The sequence below is a fragment of the Pyxicephalus adspersus genome, chromosome 4 (assembly GCF_032062135.1).
Source record: "Pyxicephalus adspersus chromosome 4, UCB_Pads_2.0, whole genome shotgun sequence".
NCBI classification, from domain to species: Eukaryota; Metazoa; Chordata; class Amphibia; order Anura; family Pyxicephalidae; genus Pyxicephalus; species Pyxicephalus adspersus.
The window spans coordinates 110,801,346-110,812,743 of NC_092861.1; the positions used below are offsets into that span (position 1 = coordinate 110,801,346).

The following is an 11,398-nucleotide window of genomic DNA, read 5'->3' on the forward strand; positions in this document are numbered from 1 at the left end:
GAGTGCTGAACCTTCAATCTGTGTTTCTGGATTTTATGGACAATGTCAATGCGAAAGATAAGAATACTATTCAGTATGGAAGTTGGTTGTGCCATGGGGATTGCAGAGCGAGGAATCTCTGAACAGGAAACTGTGTGTTCCATGTAAGGATACAGGGGATGTGCTGGAGGTGGAATATCATAGGGGCCAAAATCCCCAAGATACACATCTGAGTGAAAGTAGACCTATTAATTATACAGGGGATGTTCTGAAGGTGGAATATCATAGGGGCAAAAATCCCCAAGATACACATCTGAGTGAAGGTAGACCTATTAACTATACTATTAAGGACATTGTACATAAATCTTAAAATACATTTTTATACAAATCAACATTTTAAAACTATTATTAAATGGGACTTCATCCTGTTTCTGGCTTATTATATCATTCTTGATGCGTTTAGTATCTACTAGTTTGCTTCTTCAGGAAAGAAATGAGACCTATAATTTAGAAAGTTCTAATCTGTTAATAATGCAAATATAAAATTGCAAATACCAAAAAATAAAAATTAAATATTTATTATACCACACCAAAAAGATGAAAATGTGTTACTAGGCGTAAGATGGTCAGCAATTCATATAGGGCTTCCCCATCAAAAAAATGGCACAAGCAGTGAAGACAGCAGGAATGTCAAGGCACAACTTGGCATAGATAGTGGCCCCTTTTCCAGGACATAACTCTAAAACAAATGGTACCGAGTTGGCATAGGAAAGTATCAATACAGGTGGATATCCTAAATGTATGCATATAAAGTCTTTTCAATAGCAATAAATGTGTATTTTAAATGATATGTTGTCAGTTATTGTATTTATTCATCTTACCCCACTTACTCTATTAGAAGTAGGAGAAAATAACCCATATTGAAGTAAAATTAATCAATTATTGGGAAAACTTGATGTTCCTTATCGTAAGCTATACGTATGCTTTCCAATTGTAACATATAGTAATCCCTTGATAAGCCTAATACGTGTTTATCATCTTGTGGCTAATATATCTATAAAGTAGGCTATCAAAGCAAAAGTAAACCCGAAAAATAAAAAAATCACACTTGCCTTCAATCCCGCGGATCAGTCTATCCGTTGGGAGGTTTCTTCTATTGGGTCCCGCGTTGTCCCGGTATCCTTCTTTGGGCCAGCAGAGAGGGAGTGTCAGGCGCAGCCATCGTCTCCCCTCTTCTTCGGTGAACTTCTTCCTGCATTACCTGATCTCGCACTGCACAGGCTCGAGATCGGCTGAAGTAGATTAAGAAAAAACACGTTTTTTCCCTATTGATTAAAAGGCTTCTTCTGTGCATGCCCAAGCAACCAAGAGCCTCCTGGGATGCGTGACTTAGGTATCCTGGGAGGCTCTGCGCTCCCATTTATTCTTGAAAGCCTAGGGTGATGGGATGGGATCAATCTTTACAGGAATCTTAAAGTACTTCTTTTTCACTATAGATCTCTCTACATTGGTTACATCTAGCACATGGGATAATTCCCCATTTTTGTTTTGACATCCTACTGGTGTCACTTTTCTTATAGTGACTTTCTACCAATTTATCTCTTAATAAGGGTAATTTCCAGTAGTTAATTTGTGGATATGATGCCAAAAGTTTCCCAAGAACAGGATCTGCTAGTAAAGGCCAAAACTAATTACATATATGGCAAGCTTTTGTATGTTGTTTTGAAAACCTAGTAATTATAGATACTTTGCATTGCTCATTTTTCTTTCTAGTTGTAAAGACAACCTTGTTCACGTGTTTGACATTTTGTATTTTTGTATGCAATCTCTTTTTACTATAGCTTCTTTCAAGTCGTAATTTTAAATCTTTTGCGGCTATTTCAAAATAACTGTCATTTGAGCAAGTTCTCTGCAATGTCAAATACTGAGAATAGGGGATGCTCCTTTTAAATGCAATTGGATGTGCATTTTTGCAGATAAAATTTTATTTCCAGCTGTAGATTTGTGATATAATTTTGTAATTTTACACATTCTTTGAATTCTTCTCAATTTGAATATCTAAAAAGGGAATCACTGATGAACTTACCTCCATAGTGAACTTAAGGTTCAAATTATTCTGCTGTAAACAATCAAAGAACTCTTAATAGTTTGGGGACCCAGTACAGATGAAACAGACATCATCAATTTATCTATCGTCTGCCATTATACAATTTTCCATGGTATTTCATGAACAGCAGGAGAGGTTTAGTTTGCAGCTGACATGTAGAATTTTTTTTATTATGGTGTAATCTATTAACAATCCAAACCATTAGTTATGTATAAAGGATACAAGAGTGATCTGTACAATTTTGGTATTGTATGTTACTATGAAAATAAACGGAACTGAGATTAATTTTGCTGTTAAAAATACTGACATTTGACAGGGAAATTCTGGTATATGTATGATGTTTTATTTAGATTATATTTACATGATTTTTTTTTTTTGCAGTTCATCAAAATCACACCCAGGGCCTGTTGTCCACATAAGTGATAATCCAATGGATGAAGGGAAGGTATGTGTATTTCTAATATTTTTTACTTTTCTGTGTCGAAGAAAAAAAAAATATCCCACTGTTCACTTACCAATACAGACAGTATATATGTGACTGTGTGTTATGGCACAAATAAATATTTTAGTTTTGCTTCTATGCACACGTGCAGAGAGTACATTTTCTCGTTCTCTATATGCAGTGTTTTACACACATCACCAACCCTTTACCTTGATTCTCCCGACCTATATACCTAACCTGCATCCTGTGCATTAAAAAAAAAATCTGACCTTTACACTTCTTTCCCCATGCACTTATGTGCATTACCCCTGGCCCCCCCTGTATGCTGTGTGTTTTATATTTATCTATGCACTGTAAATTACACTCTGATCCCTGAACTTTGTGTTTTACACAAACTCTGGCCACTGTATTACTTGCATTACATAAATATTCGGCCCCTGCAGTTTATTTTTCTGACCCCTGCACTATGTGCGTTACAAACATTTTTCTTTTCTTTACATACTCCTCACATGTTTTTCTTTCTGCAAATATATTGCTGCTCGTTTAAGCCAAAAAGTTTTATTTTGACTTCATTCATCAACAAAACATTCTTCCAGTACCCTTCTGGTTTGTCCCCATGATCCTAAGCAAATTGTACATGAGCAGCAATTTTTTGGGGGTAGCAGTTGCTACTTGCTTCAAAGTATAAGTACAATATACAATTAAATTAAAATACAATTAAATTAACCTAAATTATTGGCATATGTTCCAATGCTGTTTTAATAAGAACATTGTGCTCATGAAACATCCTTTGTAACTTTAAGACAATTCGAAATTTTGTTCCTTAGATGTAGGTGCACCTATAAAAATATAGTTGTAGAAATTTTGGTGGTTGATCTGGCAGCCGAAGTAACAATCCTGCTTTATGGTAAATTTGCCCTTGCACCGTCAATGTGGATGGAAATCCAGGCTGATAAACAACTTATGTGGTGCCGAATTATGTCATTTGGAAACCTGAGTTATATTTTCTGATGTTATTAGAAAATGCTTTGACTCGGAGGTATTTGCTGATGTGTAATTCCAAAGTTCTTGTAGTGGTGTTTCCAGTTGGCAGAGTTTGACTTTCCCTTTTTTTGCAGCAAATACCGAGAGACTCAGATTTAAACTTCTTGGCTTGACAGTAACTACAAACTATTTCCATTTTTCCGATGGTAACACTTGCATGCTGCGAGTAGTCTTTATGTGGATCATAGTGGAATCCTTCCAGTGCTAAGCTAAAATGTTGTGCAGCCCGTGATCATCTGGCTCTTTCTCTCATTTCCTGTAGTCGGCCCTCATGCTGTTGTACTGTCTCTGAAGCACCAGATGTAGTAGCTTTTTCTCTGTTATCCTGTAGTTGGACCTCATGCTGTTGTACTGTCTTTGAAGCTCTAGATGTAGTAGCTCTCTTGCGCAGCGTGGCAAGTCTTTTTTCCTGTCCTCGGGTTTTAGTTGCCTATGGTGTGGTTTCATTTTTTTTGTCTTTGATGATATTTGATAAATAACATAGTTGAAATGTCTCCATGCGTTTCCCAGTGATCACCAAATATAGCTCTGACAAATATAGCACAGCGCTGCACAAAGATGACTGGTTCACTCAACTGGCAAGTTTGGTTGAAATGTCTCCATGCATTTTTTAGTGATAAAATATATACACATACATACATACATCTAAATATAGCTCTGACATATAGCACAGCTCTGTGCAAAGATGACTGGTGCACTCAACAGGCAAGTTTGGTTGAAATATCTCCATGTGTTCTAGAGTGATGGTGCAACATACATATACACACACGCATACATACATACATACATACATCTGATTTTATATATATAATATGTGTATATATTGTGACAGAGTGTCCCCAAAAAATATCAGGGAAAGTGTTATAAAGGCTCCAGGTAATAGAGAATATGTGTGTGTGTGTAGGTTTTTAGGAAGGAAAACCTGGGACTTTAGGGCCCTGGAGTCGGCCAAGGGAGTGAAAAGGTGGGTTCCTTGGCCCAACCCAATCCTGACTGGGTATTTGTGCACCTGCAATCAGGTACAAGAGAGAGAGGAAATTGATCAGCAAGAGGCTGAGGGAAGGAGCAGATGATCAGCCAGTGTGTGGCAGAAGGGAGCCAGAATCTGTCCCAGGCTGGAGAAGGGAGCCAGAATCTGTCCCAGGCTGGAGAAGGGAGCCAGAATCTGTTCCAGGCTGTGGAAGGGAGCCAGAATCTGTTCCAGGCTGTGGAAGGGAGCCAGAATCTGTTCCAGGCTGGGTAAGGGAGCCAGAATCTGTTCCAGGCTGGGGAAGGGAGCCAGAATCTGTTCTAGGCTGCATGAGAAGGGGACAGAGCTCCAGGAAAGCCAGCGGTCAAACAAAACTTGAACTGTGAGTGATCCTGACACACACACACACACACACACACACTTACACACTTACTTCAAGCAAACCTTTCAAAAATTCATCATAAAAAATGTAGACATCTATACATCACATCTACTACTAGCCTAGCAGTTGAGCTAACCAATATGCCAACTGACACAAGTGAGTTTCTAAACAGTACGTTTAGCTAATAATATTAAATTGTGAACTTGGTCAACTAAGCCGTTCAGCAGAATATTTTTTATATCTATCCCTTGTCCTCTAACATGTAACACTATATCATGGTGTTATGTATGCAGTGTTGGTAAACTTTGAGATTTTTAGTACTTCTTATTTGCACCTTTTTGCTTCTTTGTAACTCCTATGTTCTTTACTTCAGCCTTACTTGTGCTGTTAATTAAACCGTTGGCAGGCATTTTGCAGGTATTAAACCTGCACTTGTTTGTAGACTTTATCTGTTTAAATTGATGCCTAACTTTGATGGAATTTAGGGAATACATCTGAAGTGAATGGCAACAATCATGCAAAGTTTAAACTACTGGTGGGACAGAGTTAAAAAAAAACAAGATGAAATTTAAGGTAACAATCATGAATAGAATAAACTGTGACTTATACACACACCAACAGATATATATTGGTTTAATTATGCAAGAAAGTAATATTCATCTCCCTACCTACTAATCCACATAACTGATCTTAATTCCTGCCTTCTTCAATAACTATCTTTCCAAGCAGTTAGTTCCAAGCAGTTAGCAATGTAGTGCTTTTCCTTTTGGCAGAATTATTTATTTTTTACCAGAGCTTTGTATCTCACTTGGTGGACAGACAAAGAAAGGCCATGCACATTAGACTCCAGAATTATATGTATACGGAAGTAAACTAAGCTAAGAGCTAACATTATGTTGGCACCATCGCTTCGACTGTCCCATAAAACATACATGGTCCCAAAGAACATTTACAAACATTACTTATTTTTAAAGTCTGTTTAGGGTGTTGTCCATAATGTTTATTGAAAATATTTTGGAAGAACCACGTTAGCCTTATCCTAGGAAACGCACATGTTGTAGGAATATAAAATCCTTTTCATTCACAGCTAAAATGTTTCGCTTTGACTGCCAAAATTTATATAGCAATCACATTGAGAACAACTACTCTGTGCAATTAAGAATCAAACTCATTTGATAGTGGTAAAAAAAAAGTCTTTTTTTGTCTGACTGTGTAGCGTTTTGGCAGCCTTTGATGCCGTTATGTATTTTTTAGTACTTTGTATTACTTTAATAATATTACGATTTGAGTTCTTTGAGTTTCAATAGCTAAGATGCTGGAAAAAGTGCTTAAAGTTCCTATAGTCATGATGTCCCTTTATATATTAGGTATATGTTATCCTTTTTAGAAGTATAAACATAACTCTCAGTAGTCCCTTTTGGTAGATAATCTTACTTTTGGCCTCTTGATTGTCACGCAGTTGACAGTATTGAACCTGTCCTGTGTACTTATGTAGTCTGTTACTCATGTTTAGAGCTTGCAAAGGGGAACAATTATACTTGTATAATCAAATAACTATAAAAGTATTTTGTGACGGATTATTTCTGTTGTGGGGTTATAACTTTGCATTTTGTTTCAGCTCCCTCATAGTCACCTTGCAACATGGTCTATAAAAATATGGCTGTTTTTTAGGTGGTTACTGAAGAGTTGGGTGACAATACAGGGGCTGCCACCAACCTTTTTCTTCCTACCTAGCTTGAAAAATGTCTGGGTTGAAATTGCAGTGTGTTTCATTGTTACATTATACCTTTGAAAATCATTAGGTGGTAAGCAGCTGAGTTTTATCTATGCAAGACAGCGTGTGGGAACACACTGCACAGACACAGACACAAGAACTGCACAGACACCTTAATTTATATTAGCACTGCTTCATGGGCAAATATCTCATCAAAATAATCCTGTATGGTGCCTTAAAAAACAGTGCCAGCTTTTTAATAAAATACTGTATAGGTAGATGTAGACATGGCAGGGGACATGCAGTAATCTTTAATAAATACCTTAGTGTCACAATTACATGTGTGCATTTCACAAATAAAATTAGCCATATTTATATGAAGATAAATAAATGCAGTGAACCCTGTACTAAGCTTTGACAAGCACAGGAGCAGAAAAAAAAGTTAAAGCAGCTGATACCCTTTCTCCACCAGTTTGTATTAGAGGTGTACCAGCCATTTGGAAGTATATGGATGAGGGCCTAAAGCAGAATTTAACCATAGCAAATGCCACTTGTGAGTATGACTCCTTTATGGCATCCATGTGATAAGAAGAGAGCATTGACAATGAAGAACAAGACAAGCAGAGGGCATGGAAGAAGGTAACATCTTTGAGAACATGGTGGAAAAAAGAAGAAAGCTGAGGGACTGGACACTGATGACCTGGAGCAAAGAATGCAGTGAAGTAAAGCTGGAGAGAAGGGGAGCTCGGGCAGATCAGAGAATTATAAAAGTACAAGAAAATGAAAAGCACCACATCATATATAGAAAAATGTGCTAAAATATATTGGTGGACTGACCATAGTGCAGAGGAGGAGAGGCACTTAAAGAAAAGCAGACAGCCTGAAGGTTTGTGATAGTTACACAGTTTGAAAAGCTTCAAATTATTCCAATACAAAAATGATCCTTAACCCCCCTGGTGGTAATCCTGAGTGTGGCTTGGGGTGAATTTTCCATACCAAAATCAGTAACCTGAGCCACACTCAGGGTAGAATTTGCCAGGGAGTTTAAAAGTTCTACCTGGTTCACACGTTCCAGCAGCTTTCTCCAGCAATCTCTGGCATCTTCTTCCCCTGGCGATGCCGGTTAGGCATCTGTGTAACCTGGCGATGCCCGTCCGACACGAACGTTGTGGATGCGAGGCCAGGGGAAGCAGATGCCGGCTGGGCATCTGTTTGCAAGTGTGTGGCTGGGAGGCGGGACCGTGTGGCTTGGGAGGCGGGAGCAGGCGAGAAATTTAAAATACTAAGTATTTTTAAATGTCCCACAACAAACCTGCAGCAAAAATTTGTGCCAAAACTTCTCAGTCATCTAAATACTGAATTCAAGTTGCTGCAGGTAACTTGAGAATCTAGTGAGAATGTCTGTCTGTATTATACCAAGTAAAGCCAAGATGGCAACTGCCCTAAACAGTCGCTAACTATCTTCTACGGCAAGGTGTACATGGAAAGAGCTAAAACTGTCTCACCTATTTACATTAAGAACAAAAGTTTTAGTTCCATACAGTTGCAAATATATGTGGAAGCCTCACTGCCTTGTAAAGGCCACTCTTTAAAGTGTGGTTCCTCTGTAAACTTTTAGGGATCCTTTGGAGGAACATATATAGCAATGAATAGATTGGAGCAGATATACCTTTAGGCTGCCAATTCCTCTTTAAAGATGCAGGGGCACACCAAAAGCCCAGCCCAGCACAATGGCCGCTGAAGAGCCGTGGCATGTTCCCACACCAAATACAAAAACCAAAATGGCAACCATTCCATTCCAAACAATCTATAACAATCTATACGTAGCTTCTAAGTCAAAGTGTACATGGAAAGGACTTTTCACACAACAAACAATAGTTTTCCAGCTATTCTCAACTATTTACATTAAAAACCACATGGTTGCATACATTTGCAACTATATGTAAAAGCTACACTGCTTTACCAAGTCCTTCTGTAAAATGTGGTCCCTATCTCTAAACTATGAGAGTTTATAGTCGAGTCACTGCTATATATAATAATTATCTGTATAAAATAGCAGTTTGTTCTCAGGAAGAAGGCATGTCTGCACGTACCACATTTTTAGTATATAAGCAACAGCGACTAGATTGTCATTGGTTCTGCATCTCTTATACATCTGAATTCAGTCATTTGGGAAAATTAAATCATCCATATTTCTCATTGCTGACGTCTCTTATGAATGACAATACAAGTACTGCTTTCTCTTCACTATGTACAAATTAAAGCCTTTCACAATGTAATTTGAACATCTGCTGTACACTGATATGATTGTGCATATTTGACCATGAGCTGAAAAGCATCCAACTGTAAGACTGCTTCCTGAAGACAATTCCCTATCTTATAATGTCTTTTAATGACCATTAACAATTCTTTTATGTATAGCACATGTACATATAAAAATGTATTTCATTTTTTTTTAGTTTAATTTTTGATTGATTTAAATAAGTTTGCTTTACTGTTAAATGACCATTGTTTTGGTGTTGTATGTTACATTAGTCTTGCCCTTGTGTATCTCAATCAGGGAGATTTTCTGTAGTTATATATTTTTAAAAGTATACCTGATCTCTGCACCCCAAAAATGTGGAAGGGGGACAAATGGCATGTTATAAAAGTTGTTTGTCCAACAAACTATGCAACTACTATGCGTTACAAATTGCACCACCCAGTAATGGGCCTCCATTTGTCTCACTGACCTAGGACATAAGTCACACAAAGCACATCATGTCATGTATTTTTATACATTCCTTTTGGTCTTTTCAAATTCTATCAAAATCTAAATTTAAGATATTCCATTGGTTGTTTTTTACCAATTTATTTCCTCGGACAAGACTGCTCTTGGAAATTTCTCCCTACCTCTTCCATTTTACAATTTTATCATGGTGGACCTAAATTCCTTAGTGAGATCAGTAAGTGGGGATATTATTGTATCAAAGTACAGCACTAGCATTCGGTAATATTCTACAAACACTTTTTTTTTTTGGCATATTCCCTTTTCAGCACGGTGACTGTAACTATAGTAGCCAAAAGACCAGCTTTGCATTGATCCAATTAGCATTCTTCTAAAGGACACCTCAAACCAATGATACCATATCTGATAACATTTCATTAAACTACCATCTCATATCCAGTATGTTATGATATCCACTCTTAGACAGTAGAAAAACCCTCTAATGTCCATCTAACTACAAAACATTTTTTGCTATAACTATACTTTTGTTACTGCTATATAAATGACTAAGTGTGACTATAATAATGCCAAACATACAGATTACATTTCACGCAAAGCATAACCTACAATGGAGATCAAACCCAGGACCTGTAAAGTGTTGTTCAGTTAGACACTATGCTGTCCGTATATCTACTCTATTGTTTTTTTAGGGCAAATACATGAACGGTGTCTAACGTATAATCTTGCTCCATATACCAAGTTGTAAACCAACTTGTTTAGGTACAAGTTTTTTTTGTTTTGTTTTTTTTATATGCAATGTTTAGATTTTTATAGAGCTAATCAATATCTTTTTGCCTTTCAGCTACTAATTGGTTATGAGTCAGGCACGGTAGTGTTATGGGATCTGAAATCAAAAAGGGCGGACTACAGATACACATATGATGAGGTATGTATCAGCAATATATTACTGATGTTGCAAGCTGTTAGTATATTTTATATCATATTTTTTTATACCTTAATTCAAGCTACTCTAGGCTGGGGTTTTATAACGATTGCTGATCCAACTGCCTGTAATTAGAGAGACATTTTTAAAATTGCCATATAGTTTTAGGACAATAGTTTTTAAGAAGCAGAGAGTAATCTAATAAAGATGCAACTGTTAAAGTATCTTTAGTTTTTCATAGGAAAGACGTTTTTAGTATAGCTAGCATTATGCTTTAGTGGTCGTAGGATCTCCAAAAATGACATACCTATAAAGTGTGTTTGTCCCTTGCAAAATAATCCATCCATTGGTACTAACTAATCTCAATTTATTAAATGTGGCATAATATGACTGCTTTGTGGGTAAAAATGTATATACAAGGGAATAACCTAAAAATAATGTCTGCCAGAAAAATGTCTATGTAGCTTCAGCATTAGGCCAGATTTCAGTTTGATGCCGTTAAAAAATAGCTTTTGTGCAGCGGCATGCTCTGGAAATCTTAGCTATCATGCAGTGTATTCAGTCTTAACACAGAATACTTAATACTTAGAAGATAACCCCTTTAAGCAGAAAATGCCAATTGGGGGATTAACATCTGGCAGCTAATACTCCGTCTGTTAACTAACAGCACTGAAAGGTCATGTGAGGAGATTCCATGTACATCTGTCATTAGCTCACTCCCCGCTGACTAACTTTTCCTAATTTTTATATTTTTTTTTTTAGCCTCCATATGAAACCATTACTACAAATTCCACAGATGGTTTAATCCCACTTGGTTTTATAGCTGCTACTAATATTGTGAAAGAAATATCTGGATTACATAATATTGAAACTTTGGGAGATATATGTTTATCTCTTTAATCTGGAAAATGCTTCCTTGGAATTGATAATTGTGAACTAGAATTTATTGTAAGTGGGGTTCTATTTTTGGCATTCTCAGCACAGAGTAAATAACTTTAAATTTCTCTATCCAGTAGCAATGTTTGCTGTCAGTTTTATCTTAACAAAAAGGTTTTCTATCAATGATAATCAAATGATTATGTACACAACATCTGGTTATTATCAAACAAT

The 11,398-nt window shown here is 36.8% G+C and overlaps 1 protein-coding gene across 1 annotated transcript in view; it reads left to right on the plus strand.

The window, feature by feature from the left end:
• Positions 1-11,398, plus strand: part of STXBP5 (syntaxin binding protein 5) — a gene marked incomplete in the record, with an annotated part of 197,039 nt that overhangs the window by 111,865 nt on the left and 73,776 nt on the right. Inside the window, 2 exon segments of the mRNA XM_072409289.1 lie at positions 2,468-2,531; positions 10,208-10,291. Of these exon segments, the coding sequence (XP_072265390.1) occupies positions 2,468-2,531; positions 10,208-10,291 (148 nt within the window).